Below are 14697 nucleotides of genomic sequence, written 5' to 3'. Positions count from 1 at the left end.
ATCGATAATGGGGTGGTGTACACAAAATCGGGTTGGTCTCCCGTGGTCACCCTGCGCTGTGGTGATGGGGTTCATTGGGTTGGGTGCTGCCTGTGCAGTCGGTGGTGTGGGTGCTTTTCTCTTCGGGGCCTGGGGAGCTCTACTTTGATTCTCGGTCTCGCTTACGTACCGTTGGGCCGTTTTGCTGAGTTCCTGCCAATCGACGCCGTCTTCCTGGTCTAGCTGTGGGCCAAAGGTGTCTCTAAACCCATTTTGAACTCATAGCAGGGATTGCGACCTTGCAATTTGCTGCCTGCATTTGGCATGGTCCATCGAACACTGCCTCTGTTCCGTGGTGGAACTGTGGAGTGCTCGGAGGGCTGCTTTTAGGTCCTCACATTGTTTCTTTAGCTGCTGTACCTGATTCTCTGTCTCTTCTCTTACCAGTACAGCACGCTGTTTGTTCTGGTAGGCTTTATCATATTGGATTTGGAAGCTCCTCAGGTGGGCGAGACAGGATTTTTTATTTTTTTGAAAATATTGTTATTCAAATTTTCAACAGATTTTCAACAAACCCCATAGAGCATAAGAACACCACCCGCAAGAATTATACATAGAGTTTCCAAAAACTACAATAACCCCCATATAACAATAAAAACACAAATAGGGAACACCCTACCCTAACCGAAACGCCACCCCAGAAGAACCCCCCCCTACCCCGCCCCCCTCCCCTCCCTGGGTTGTTGCTGCTGCTGACCTCCTCCTAACGCTCCGTGAGAAAATCTAGGAACGGTTGCCACCGCCTGAAGAACCCTAGCACAGACCCTCGCAAGGCAAACTCTATCCTCTCCAGCTTGATGAACCCTGCCATGTCATTAATCCAGGCTTCCACGCTAGGGGGCTTCGCATCCTTCCACAGTAGCAAAATCCTCCGCCGGGCTACCAGGGACGGAAAGTCTAAAATACCGGCCTTTTCGCCTCCTGCACTCCCGCTCGTCCGATACCCCAAATAAATGCTACCCCCCAGCTCGGTTTGACCCGGGCGTTCACCACTTGGACATAGTCCTCGTAAAGCCCCTCCAAAACCCATCCAGCTCCAGGCACGTCCAGAACATATGGGCATGATTTGCTGGGCTCCCGAGCACCTAACACATCTGTCCTCCACCCCAAAGAACCTACTCAACCTCGGCCCTGTCATATGCGTTCTGTGAACAACGTTAAACTGTATCAGGCTGAGCCTTGCGCAAGAGGAGGAAGAATTAACCCTACTCAGGGCATCAGCCCACAGACCCTCATCTATCTCCTCCCCGAGCTCCTCTTCCCATTTGCCCTTTAGCTCCTCCACCGAGGTCTCCTCCTCTTCTTGCAGCTCCTGGTAAATCGCCAATACCTTGCCTTCTCCAACCCATATTCCCGAGATCACCCTGTCCTGAATCCTGCGTGCTGGAAGCAGCGGGAATTCTCTCACCTGCCATTTCACAAACGCCCTCACCTGCATATACCTAAAAGGGTTTCCCGGGGGTTACCCAAATTTCTCCACCAGTGCCCCGAGGCCCGCAAACGTCCCATCAATGAACAGGTCCCCAATTATTTTAATCCCCGCCGATGCCAGCTCAGAAACCCTCCATCCATCCTTCCCGGGACGAACGGATGGTTCTCTTGAAGCGGGGATCAAACCGAGGCCCCCAGCTCACCCCTATGATGCCTCCACTGCCCCCAAATCTTCAGAGTCGCCGCCACCACCGGACTCATGGTGTACCTTGTCGGCAGGAGTGGCAACGGTACCGTCACCAGCGCCCTCAGACTCGCGCCCACACAGGACGCCATCTCTAGCCTCTTCCACGCCACCCCCTCCCCTTCCATCGCCCACTTACGGATCATCGCCACATTGGCTGCCCAGTAGTAGCCACATAGATTCAGCAACGCCAGTCCTCCTCTGTCCCTGCTACGCTTCAGGAAAACCCTTTTTACCCTCGGGGTCTTATTCGCCCACACGAATCCCATGATGCTCCTGCTTACCCGTTTAAAGAAGGCCTTGGGGATCAGAATGGGAAGGCACTGAAATACAAAGAGAAACCTCAGATGGACCGTCGTTTTAACCGACTGCACCCTACCCGCCAGTGAGAGTGGGAACATATCCCATCTTTTAAAATCCTCCTCCATCTGCTCCATCAACCGCGTCAAGTTGAACTTGTGCAGAGCCCCCAACTCCTAGCTACCTGGATCCCCAGGTACCGAAAGCTCCTTTCCGCCCTCTTCAGCGGAAGCTTGTCTACCCCCCTTCCCTGGTCTCCTGGGTGCACCACAAAGAGCTTGCGTTAAGTTTACACCCCGAAAAGTCACCAAACTCCCTAAGGATCCGCATGACCTCCGCCATCCCCTCCACTGGGTCCGCAACATACAATAACAGGTCATCGACATACAACGACACCCGGTGTTTCTCCCCCCCCCCCCCCCCCCCGAACCAATACCTTCCAGTTCCTGGACTCTCTCAATGCCATGGCCAGCGGCTCTATTGCCAGTGCAAACAACAAGGGGGACAGCGGACACCCCTGCCTCATCCCCCAGTACAGCCGAAAGCACTCCGACCTCCGCCAGTTCGTAGCCACACTCGCCACCGGGGCTTTATATAGTAGCCTAACCCAACTGATGAACCCCTCCCAGAACCCAAACCTCCGCAACACCTCCCAAAGATACTCCCACTCCACCCTATCGAAGGCCTTCTCCACGTCCATAGCCGCCACTACCTCCGCTTCCCTCTCCACCGAAGGCATCATAATTACATTAAGGAGCCTCCGCACATTGGTGTTCAGCTTACCCTTCACAAATCCCGTCTGGTCCTCATGAATCACCCCAGGGACACAGTCCTCAATTCTCGTGGCCAAAACCTTCGCTAGCAACTTCGCGTCGACATTGAGGAGCGAGGTCGGCCTGTACGATCCACACTGTAAAGGGTCCTTGCCCTGCTTCAAGATCAAAGAGATCAGCGCTCTGGACATCATCGGGGGCAAGGTCACCCCTCCCTCGCCTCATTAAAAGTCCTCATTAGCAACGTGCTCAACAGGGCCACGTACTTCCTCTAAAATTCTACCAGGAACCCATCCGGCCCCGGGGCCTTCCCTGCCTGCATGCTCCCTAGTCCCATAACCAGCTCCTCCAGCCCAATCGGTGCCCCCAGCCCAACCACCTGCTCCTCCTCCACCTCAGGAACCTCAGCCGATCTAGTAATTGGCACATCCCCCCCTCCCCTGTCAGGGGCTCAGGCCTATACAGCTCCTCATTGAAGTCCCGAATGCCTCGTTTATTCCCACCACATTCCACACCGTCCCCCCCCCCCCCCTTTATCCCTAACTCCACCAATCTCCCTCTGGCTCCCTCTTCCGAAGCTGATGTGCCAGCATCCGACTCGCCTCCTCCCCATACTCATATGCTGCCCCCTGCGCTTTCCTCCACTGCGCCTCTGTTTTCCCAGTAGTCAGCAAGTTGAATTCCGTCTGGAGGTTCCGTCGCTCCCTAAATAGTCCCTCCTCGGGGGCCTCTGCATAGCTCCTGTCCACCCTTAATATTGGGCGAGACGGGATTGATGTGCCCTCTTAACATCATCCATTTCCTTGTCCTTCGCTGCTAACTGCTCCCGGAGCTGTACATTTAATCTCTCGCATTCACTTAAATCTCCCTCTATACTTTTCTCCTTCTCATCTAGCTGCTTGCCTCTTCTGTGCCTCGCAATTGTGCCAGACAGGACACGATTGCCATCGGCTTACGAACCTTAGTCAAACTCTTTTTATGGATCTCGGTCAGGCTGTCCCACCAAGTCTGTCCTATGCTGCCAGGACCTGTCTCTTCATTCGCGCAAAGTTCAGACCAGAATGACCATCCTTTCCCCTTTATGTACTTCCTGATCTCTTCTTCTCATACGGGACACTGTTTTGATCTATTGGTCGCTGCGACCTCGGGCTCTTGTGGATGCATAAGGCATTGCCTTTATGGCCATCCCGACAAATACTTCAGTCTCTAACTGGAAATTTGGAACAAGGGGGAATAAAGCGGTGGTGCAAACACGGGTACGGCTTAAGCTATTTTCCAGTTTACGCAACTCCCGAAAGTTTCACGCAACAAAATCTATCGAGTTTACCTTGTATCCCTTTGTTAGTACGCATGCAAATTACACATTTCCGAATTCTGGAGGTTTGATCGATACTGGTTTCGCTTGTGGTTTCTTTTACTTTGCCAATTTGGATTCTAATTCAAATGCTTTGGTGGGTTCGCTCGGAGTGTCACGGTCACTTCTGGGTCAAATCCCGCCAGAGTTGCCAATAACTGTTCTGCGTTTTCTCTACTACTTGGTCTTTTCTGTGGCTCTGTTCCAATTAGGGCAATCCTTCTTTCTTTATTGTCTATGTCCGAATTCTTAGAGTCGCCAGGTATCAAATGATACCACCACAAGTTTCAACCGACTATCGACCAAAGAGCCAAACACTAGTTAGTTAGTTCAAGGTCAAGAGTACTTTATTTACATACAATTAGACATGCAACATAAACACTACTAGTCAACTACGCCTATTAGTTAATCTATCAACTTAATCTACAACCTGTACTTAACTTCGGGCACCCAGCTTCGGTCAGGAAATAGTGGCTGCTGTTCAATTCTGGATCTCTTGGGTTCAAAGTGGTAACTGCTGCTCAGCTGGGCTCATCCGTCTGGTAGTGGGCGTTGAACTCGAACTTGCTTCTGGTGTTGCTGCAGTTGGCGATAGCCGTGACCGATGTACCAAGGCCAAATGAGAGCGAACATATCGCGAACTCTTCTTTTTATACTTGGGAGTCTTTTGCGCTCTTTTGGGCGGTCCTTCGATTTGGGCTTTACTAATTGGGTGATCCCTGATCACTCTGTTCAATTCTTTAGCCAATAAATGGGCAGGGATCTGGATGGCTGGACGTGCCCCAAGCGGTCATTTCCCCCGTTGTTTGCATTTCCCTTGGACAGGGAGTGGCGCCGAAATGTCTGGGACTGTCCTAAGTTGCTGGAGTACCAGTCCTTTGTTATGGGGGAGGTGAGTCATCACCTGCTAATCGGCCTGATTAACAGGCTAATGGGACGGAGTTTTGATGCCGTCTGGACTTTGCTGACAAATATGCATTTCAGGCTCTCTACCTGCCTGATTCGTGGCTTGTCCATTTTACCCATCAGTCTTTGCGAGTTGCTCTGTACCTAGTTGGAAGTGGCCGTCCCAGATGGCTGCACCAGGAACCGATGTAATCGTACCACGATCGTCCGAGGCAGCTCGCCCCCCTTGGAGTTTGCGCATTAGTGCCCTGTGGGCCCGATCGGCCTCTAACGGTCGATCAAACACACCTTCCCCAAACAGCTTCTCCAACATCTTCCCCACATACGCACCAGCATCCGATCCTTCGAGTCCGTCCGGCATACCCACAATCTGAATGTTCTGTCTCCGAGAGGAATTTTCCAGGTCTTCTACCTTCTCCAGCAGCCTCTTCTGCTGGTCACGCAGCATCCCAATCTCTGCTGCCATTGAGGTGAACTGTTCCTCCTGCTCCCCCACCTGCTCCTCCAACCTCTGGATCGCCTGCCCCTAAGCCGCCAATTTCGTCCCCACACGGTCAACCACTGCCTTGATCAAGTCCACCGCCTGAGCCAGGTCCTCTGCACTCTCCTTCCGTTGTTGGGTAAATTTCTCATTTAAGAAGCTCACCGACTGGTCCATCGACCACTCAGCTGACTGGGTCCGACCCTGTTCGGTTAGAATGTATAGAAGACAGTTTCTTAGAGTCGTATGTCCAAGTGCCAACCATGGAACAGGTTATTTTAAACCTTGTAATGTGCAATGAGTCAAGATTAGTTAAAGACATCATTTCAAAGGTGCCTCCAGGCAGCAGTGATTGTAAATGTTAGAAGTTTTCCTTCAGTATTAAGGGTGAGATGCCTTGGTTGAAGTCTCGTGTCTTAAACTTAAATAAAGGTAATTAAAAGGGTATGAGGACAGAGTTGGCTAAAGTGTACCTGGTAAATAGCACAAACGTTTGTTCACTAGAGAAACAGTGGCAGACATTTAAGGAGGCATTTCATAAGTCTCAACAAAGATATATTCCAATGAAAAATAAAATTCTCTGGGAAGAATGAACCATTCATGGTTAACGAAGGAAAGGTTCACTTTATTAATCTTTGAGATAGAGGGATTGTCCTGTGGAGAAAGATCAAATAGACTGAGCTTTTGTTATCTGAAGCCCAGAAGAATGGGTGTGTAAGCTCATGTGTGTTGTCTGTCCACAATCAGGGGACTAAGATGAGGGGGTCGATACTCTGTGGAATTCTGTTCCCGAGAGACTGGTGAAGGCAGAATCAATGAATATATTCAAGGCCGAGTTAAGATAGATTTGTGATTAACCAGGAATCAAGGGTTCTGGGGAGGCGACAGGTAAGTGTAGTTCAGGGCACAATCAGGTCAACCAGGATCTTATCAAATTTTATCGAGCAGGCTCGAGGGCCTGAATGGCCTACTCCTGCTCCTAGTTATTCTGTTCTTATTCCAACTCAATCTATATCCTTCAGACTGTTCTGTGTGACCAGTGATGGATACAAAAGCACGATGGCTGGAATTTTCCAGCCGCTCCAGTGGTTGGACCTTCCAGTCCCACTGCTGGTGAACCCCCACTGCAGGTTTCCCAACGATGGGGTTGCATTCAATGCAAACTCCCATTGACCATAGCGGGACCAGAAGATCCCGCCACCACCCAACATTAAGCCACCTCCACTGCCACGATAAACGCCATGGGTGGCGCAGATAATCCCGTTCAAAGATTTGTGGTCACCAGAGGTTCTCCTGTGGCCAGTCATTAGGCCATTCACTTTCCCAGCTCCACAAAGCATTCGTTCCGCCTTCAGTCCACCCTGCTCCAGCACTTCATCTTCCATTGGTGTAAGGAAGGAAAGATCCAATGCCACAATCCACATTGACTCGTTCCCTGACATTGTTTGGTCTTTTCCACAAGCACCCAAATTTTCATGGTTACACACACATCAAAGACAGGCACTACCCTATGCTGCTGCAAGCCTGACTGTCCATCATGCCTCCACAGAGATGGAAGGCTGTACGTTGAATATTGTGTGCTGCACTCAGCTTGTCATAAGGGCATTGATTCTTTTGTAGCATCATAAACACAGTCCCACACATGCTTACTTCCTCAACAATTTCCATCCACACTTTTTTGGTTTGATAGGATATCGCCTCCCCTCCTGAGGAAACAGAACATCCCTCTGCGCCTGAGCAGCATGGGAGGCATCAGTGACTAGGAACAGTGTTTGGTCTGCCTTTTGCCCATTTTAGCTCTACATTCAGTAAGCAGAGCTCCCTTGCTTGTCCCTCCAGAGTGTTTGAAAGTGCTGCTGACTGCCTTTAAAATTGATGGTGACAGCATTGTCTTAACTGGGAAGCTGGGACTTCCCCTGCACATGGCATCCTAGTGCATGGCTCCCCCAGCCTGCCAGACGATTAAATGTTTGACTCTGACAATATTATGTTCAGAGCTCTGCCGATGCTGCTCACACCACCCACATGCACACCTGATGTCAGGACTTCATAGCTTATGTCAAAATCACAGCCAATATCTTCACCCCCATCACAACACCAGTCCTGAATTGTGCATTCTGAATGTCTCTTACTGTACATTATTATCGCTGTTGATGAAATTCTTTAAAATACTGGGATTTACTCTGCTGTTTTTTATCTCTCTCATCCCCAGTCTGTATAATAACGCTCTCACAGATACTTGTGCTGAGGATATCGACTATGCTCTCAGTACAAACCAGTCACTGACGGATCTGAACCTACAGGCAAATGCCTTCACAGACCAATCTGTCCCTGCTCTCCGCCACTTCATAATGACCTGCAGGAGTCTGGCGGGGATAAAGTGAGTGTTTGTGTTAATTTCTGGTGTAAGAATTAAGATACGAAGGGGATTTTGAAATATAAATTGGCCTGAATCTTCCAAGCAGCAGCAATTATAAGTGAATAGCAGCTGTGTGCACAGATTCTCCTAACCTGAAAGTGCTGCATATTTGTGCGGAATCTTCAGCACAGTGACCCTAAGGAGCTCCATCAGAGCAGAGTCGAGTCGAGGATGATAGGGAACACACCCAATTTACAGCACAAGGTGTCTCTGATGAGGTTAAAGGTCTGGAATTTTTATTAATATTAGTAAATGTGTAGATGGTTGGGTAGGTAGGTGAGTGAAGTGTGTGAATAAATGGTTAATTGGGAGTGTCAAGGAAGTAATAGCTGGGTCATGTAGTTCATTAAGGGATCAGGAAGGGATTTGGGGGATAGCCAAGAGGTTGGGGTGCCATTCAGGTCTGATCGGGATCTGGAAAGTTAATTGGGGAGGCGTCTCGTCGGGTTGGGGAGGGTAGTTGGGTCATCGAACTTAGTGGGTAATGGGGTTAAGTCGGGGTTATGGGGTTCGGTCAGCAACATTGTCAGGTCAGGGTTTGGTCAGATTTGGTCAAAGAGTATGTTGGAGGGGTTCAGGAGGTAGTCAAGTTGGTGGAGTGGTTGTGGGGTAGTTGAGATGAATTGGGAGGGGGGTCAGATGGAGGGACGGTATGTGATCAGTGGAGGTGATTGGGGGACTCTGTTGTGGAGTTACCCAGGTATTAGAAGGTTTCACTTTGTCTAACATTTCCTGGGCAATTATCTCGGGGAGCCCTGCGGATCGTTTCCAAGTTTCCAAATCTAATTCGGAGCCAGAGACATTAACATAGGGTCACTGGCAGCAGGGGAATTTCCCAATGGAAGTTTGAACCCTGGGGCAATTTCCACGTAGGTCCATGTGTCCGACATCCTGAAGCGCATTGTCAGTCGTTTGTCTGGTTTCCGGTAATCCAGCGACCAAGAGATTTGTCTGATAAACTCCACTTTCCTGTTATTTACACTGGTGTTCAATTTGCTTATTTCCTGTTCAATCTTTAATTCGTTTCAGGCTGGAGGATAATCAGTTCAGTTCACATGGAAAAAATCAGCTGAAGTCGCTGCAGGGATCCAGGCCTGGACTGAATGCTCTCATTATCTGAAGATTTCTGTCTGATTTCCTGTCCCTCCCCTTTAACCGGCCGGGCTCCAGGTTGAAATCCTATTGGCCGTTTCCCAGTTTCTACCTCGAGCTGAGTGAGTGTCATCTCCCATTGTGACATCAGAGACCCAGCAACAGGGTCACGAGACTCCGCCACCGGGCCCCACAGTGCTGCATCTGCAGGAGATCAGGGGCTGAATGTTCCCCAATGGGTCACTGGGGAAATGTACAAAGAGGAAGGACCCAGGGTGGGGATCAGTCTAGGCTTCAGTGGGGCATTGACAATTACACAGTATTCCTGGGTTTGAGGGTAAAGTACCCAGGGTTGCTGCTCAGTATCAATGACTAATACCCTGCTGGGAAGTTAACCTGTGGGGTTCAGAATGGGGACAGGGTCTGTTCAACTGGGATAGATTCCATCGTCCAATAGGGACAAACACCCACTGCATGGAGTGATGCAGGAAAAGTATTCTGTTTGGGAGGTTCCAACAGATTGCGTAACTGGGAAATCATACTGTAAGTATTAATGGTTTTCCGTCTTCCTGAAGTAAGGAAACAGAACAGTGTCTTCCACCCAGGTTTCAGGTAAGGATGGCATGACAATTGCCTGCAAAGTTCAGATTTCTGATGGGCAATTTCCCTACATTGGGAACTATCTGAAAATGTGACTTAAATCACAGATGTTTGATGGTTCCGACTGCGTTACATCGATAGTTACCCAGAAACATTTTGAAGAATTCAAACTACTTCTTGCTGTTTTGTAACTCTTGAATTGACCTTCTCTCCCCAACATGGGATACTCACAACTTTCTCCTCCTACCCCACAGGACTCCTCCCCCCCACACCCTTCCACTGACCACCTTTCAGCCCTGTTGATCTCTACACTCCCCTCACCCACCCTCCCGCTAACAGGACTTCCCCAAACCAGTCATGGGACTGTTCAACACCCCACTCCCCCCTCACATCCTGGACGACCCTTCTCCACACTCCATACCCCTCCCCTCTGAGGTGTGATTAGCCCCCCCTACCCCAAGCCTGACTCAACCGGATGTTGAGTTACCCTTTGTTAACTATACTTCACTAAATGGACAGCATCCATGTCAGGATCCACAGTCTGAACCTCTGTGGGCCTAATGCATGGACTAAACACAAAGCACGATCTTTAGCATTTAATCAGAGAGAAAATAGTTTGATGTTCTGGGTCAGGTACTTTATGATATAACTCTGTTGTAATGATGCTCTTTTCCAGATACTGGTGGACCTGCTGCACATTACATTATTTCCTGCTTTATTTTACATTCCCTATCTTATGCGATTTGTTATTCTCTTCTCACTCTGATATAATAAATGGTGAAGTTTCACTGTATTCATCAGACTTCCAAAATCAAGGAATGAGAACCAATAATTTGTAATCGGCAATGACCTGATTGGAACAAGTTCACACAAGAAAGATGCCTCTTTTTAGATATTGACTGGGGCCACAGACTGACAGATCAAGGGCAGAGGGATAAGACTATATTTAATGTAAAAATTACAACTCCAATGTCAAATTAATCACCATACTGTAATGAGGAATTAATACAGATATAGTGAAACTATCAAGTAACATGAAGAAAACAACACATTTCATGACAGTTTTCATATATGTTTGCGATGTTGTGACTGAGACTCAATTAACACAACGCACAAATTGCAATGAGATAAATGGCCATTTAATGGAATGGATTTCAGTTATAGGGTCATAGAATTTACAGTGCAGAAGGAGGCCATTCAGCCCATCGAGTCTGCACCGGCTTCCACAAAGAGCACCCCATTCAAGCCCACGTATCTACCCTATACCCGTAACCCAGTAACCCCCACTTAACCTTTTTGGACACGAAGGGCAATTTAGCATGGCCAATCCTCTTAACCTGAACATCTTTGGACTGTGGGAGGGAAGTGTATTGGTTATGTTGCTGCACTAAATCCAGAGGTTATGTTGATAATCCAGAGAACAGGAGTTCAAATGGCAGTTTGAGAATTTTAATTCGGTTTAATAGAAACTGGATTTTAAAAATAAATTGTCAGTGATCATTAATCTGATCTGTTCTGTATCTGGCTCCAGGCGCCCTCCAATGTGATTCCTTTGAAGTATCCTAGTATTCTGCTTAGTTTTATCGAACAGTTCGATCAATGATTCAAGAACTGCACAACAGCAATATCTCAGAGCAATTTGAGTCGACAATTATAGTGACTTTACCAATGATACCCACAGCTGGGAAATGTATGGAAAAGAAACTTGTCAATCAGCTGTAAAACTGATGCTTTAAACACTTGACATGGGACTTGAAAGGTTTTTGTGAGGTTGCCGATTTCGAATAGCAGCAAATTGAGGGATAAATGTTCATGCAGACACTGGGGAGCTCCCCATATCTTCTTGGAGTAAAGCGGTTGGGATCTGTTGTATCCCCTTGAATAGACAGAGGGCGCCATCGATGAGCACCTCATCGGTGAAAACAACAGACAATGGAAAAGAGAATTGGGCCGAGTGCAAAAAGCACGGCCTATTTACTATCCCCCGTTTCGGGCAAAATAACAGGACAAAACCTATCCTTTAAGCAACTGCATTGGATAGACAGAATACTGAATGGATTAATTAGATTCCTGAATAGGTGATACTAAGTAAATCTCAATCTGCAGTAATCTTTGATACTAAATTGAACTGAACTATAATTTGATAATCAGTGATCGAGTGAATGTTTCCTGGTGGTGATAGGATGAGCTGACAATCTCTTATTCATTGTACTATTTACCTATTAATTATGTTATTAATGTTGCTGGGTATCCGTGTCTGCAACTTTTTCAAAGAAATATTATTCAAAGAAAGATTATGTTACTGAATCAATTAAACATTGACTGGATGATTTTTTTGTCTGACTTGTTCTTTGAAGATTTGACAAGAAGGGGTTAATTCTTTCACATAGGAAATTGTGGGAATTTGAATTAAGGGTTGGTGAAGTTTGAAAAAAATGTTTTTATTGAGTTTTTTGTGGTCTACAAAAAAGGGTAAATAAGGAACAGTAAGAGAGAGGAAAGAGAAATATTTACACATCGTTTGGATTCAACTATACATTTTGCTCTTTCTCTTCCATTATTTACAGTGGTGGTTGTGGTTTCCTCTTTTTCATTCCCCATTGTTTTTTGTTTGGGTCTGGCTGTTGCCCTTGGACCCCCCCCCCCCCACCTTTTTGTCTTTTCCTATCTCCACCCCCCCCCCCCCCCCCCCCCTTCATGCTTTCTTTGTAGGGCATGGTTGGGTTCCATACCTCCCAGCCCCCTAGAGTTTGGGGAAGTTAACTCCGATTCAATAGGAACTGGAGCCGCACTCAGATGGAATTCCAAATTAGCCCCAAACCCCGAAACCTCGTACGGGAGCCGAAACTCCACAACCCCAGCTGCCTCGAGGAAATGCCATCTTTCACGTTATATGGAGGGGTTTCCTGTATGGGCTGCTGATGCCCACCTTTCACCTCCTTGCCATCGCCTAGACAAGAAGAGGGCTGGTTTTAATTGGGCCAAAGCGGGTCTCGATCGGAATGGGATAAAGTTTGGAATGCTGCAGCCAACGCGATTGTGGGTCATGTTTCAGGACCGTCACCATTATTTTGAGACGCCAGATGAGGCGTGGACCTTTATTCAGGCTGAAAAGGTGGACTCGACCAGAGGGTTTGTTGCGGGGGGGGGGGGGGTGTTTACTGTATTTTGGGAGTGTTCTTCTGGTTTCAGGTTGGGAAGAGAGGAAATAGGAAGGGGTGAGTGGATATGCTGTGGGGGCTGTGAGAGTGTGGCTGCCGGTACTGTAGGAGCAGGTCCCCGCTGATAAAGGGGGGTTGGAAGCCCGGGGTTGGGGAGCTGGGGCGAGGTCGCAGAAAAACGAGCTGCGCCATAGGTGGCGGGGCCGGCTCGGATGGGAAGCGCGGGCTTTTTCCCACGCTAAGGAAGGGAGGGGCGGGGCCTGGGGGGAAGGGCGGTGCTGGAGGAGAGCGCACATTGATCGACAGGGGGAGGTGGGGGGATTCCCACACTGGGGGGACGTTGGAATGGTGGGAGTGGCTGGAGTCAGCTGACTTACGGGAGTGTAATGGGGGGAGCGAAATGGCTGGATGGTGATCTGGCTGGGAGTGGGGAGTGAACTGGGTTGCTGCTGTATTGGCCAGAGGGGAGCTGGAGGTAGAAGAGGGAGTCGGGGCGGGGGTCCGCCACCTGGGGGACGGGAGGCGCGGGCACGTGGCTCGCCTAAAAAAGGGGATGGCTAGTAGGCAGGGGGGGGGCAAATAGCCCCCTGATCCGGCTGATAACATGGAATGTGAGGGGGCCTGAATGGGCCGGTCAAGAGGGCCCGGGTGTTCCGCTTAAAGGGATTGAAGGCAGACGTGGTCATGCTCCAGGAGACACCCTTGAAGATGGCAGATCAGGTCAGGCTGAGAAAGGGATGGGTAGGGCAGGCCTTTCACTCGGGGCTGGATGCGAAGTACAGAGGGGTTGCGATACTGGTGGGGAAGCGGGTGTCGTTTGAGGCGATGAATATTGTTGTGGATAATGGAGGTCGATACGTGATGGTGAGTGGTTGGTTGCAGGAGACGCGGGTGGTACTGGTGAACGTATATGCCCCGAATTGGAATGATGCCGGATTTATGAAATGTATGTTGGGTCGGATCCTGGATCTGGAGGCAGGGAGCTTGATCATGGGGGGGGGGGGGGGGGGGGGGGACTTCAACACGGTGCTGGACCCAGCACTGGACCGTTCCAGGTCCAGGACGGGTAAGAGGCCGGCTGCGGCCAAGGTGCTTCGGGGGTTTATGGACCAGGTGGGGGGGAGTGGATCCGTGGAGGTTGCCAGGCCGGTGGCCAGAGAATGTTCTTTTTTATCCCACGTCCATAAAGCCTATTCCCGGATAGATTTCTTTCTCATGAGTCGGGCACTAATCCCGAAAGTGGAGGTAACGGAATATTCAGCTATAGCCATCTTGGATCACGCCCCACATTGGGTGGAGCTGGAGTTGGGGGAAGAGAGGGACCAGCGCCTGTTGTGGCACCTAAATATGGGACTGTTGGCAAATGAGGAGGTGTGCGGGCGGTTCCGGGGGTGTATTCAAAGATACATGGACGCCAACAACAATGGGGAGGTGCAGTTGGGGGTAGTCTGGGAGGCTCTGAAGGCGGTGGTTAGGGGAGAGCTAATTTCCATTAGGGCCCAAAGCAAGAAGAGAGAGTCGAGGGAGAGGGAGAGATTGATGGGGGAGATATTAAGGGTGGACAGGAGCGATGCAGAGGCCCCCGAGGAGGGGCTGCTTAGGGAGCGACGAAACCTCCAAATGGAATTTAATCTATTGACCACGGGAAAAGCAGAGGCGCAGTGGATGAAAATGCAGGGGGTGGAATATGAGTATGGGGAGAAGGCGAGCTTCGTAAGAGGGAGGCAGCGAGGGAGATTGGTGAGAGAGATAGAGGGGTAAATGGAGTTGAAATCAGCCATGATTGAATGGTGGAGTGGACTCGATGGGCCGCATGGCCTTACTTCCGCTCCTATGTCTTATGGTCTAAGACGCGGATTGCGGTGAGAATAAACGAGGCATTTAGGGACTTCTATGG

General features: G+C 49.4%; 1 protein-coding gene across 1 annotated transcript in view; it reads left to right on the top strand.

The window, feature by feature from the left end:
* Window positions 1-9067, top strand: part of LOC140411383 (NACHT, LRR and PYD domains-containing protein 3-like) — a 41527-nt gene extending 32460 nt beyond the window's left edge. The window contains exons 6-7 of the mRNA XM_072500498.1: window positions 7741-7908; window positions 8977-9067. Of these exons, the coding sequence (XP_072356599.1) occupies window positions 7741-7908; window positions 8977-9067 (259 nt within the window). The remainder of the gene's footprint in view (window positions 1-7740; window positions 7909-8976) is intronic.
* The last annotated feature ends 5630 nt before the right edge of the window (window positions 9068-14697 follow it).

The sequence above is a fragment of the Scyliorhinus torazame genome, chromosome 4, assembly GCF_047496885.1.
Source record: "Scyliorhinus torazame isolate Kashiwa2021f chromosome 4, sScyTor2.1, whole genome shotgun sequence".
Lineage (NCBI taxonomy): Eukaryota > Metazoa > Chordata > Chondrichthyes > Carcharhiniformes > Scyliorhinidae > Scyliorhinus > Scyliorhinus torazame.
Note: the sequence above shows the minus strand (reverse complement) of the source record. Positions and strands in the feature narration are given on the sequence as shown.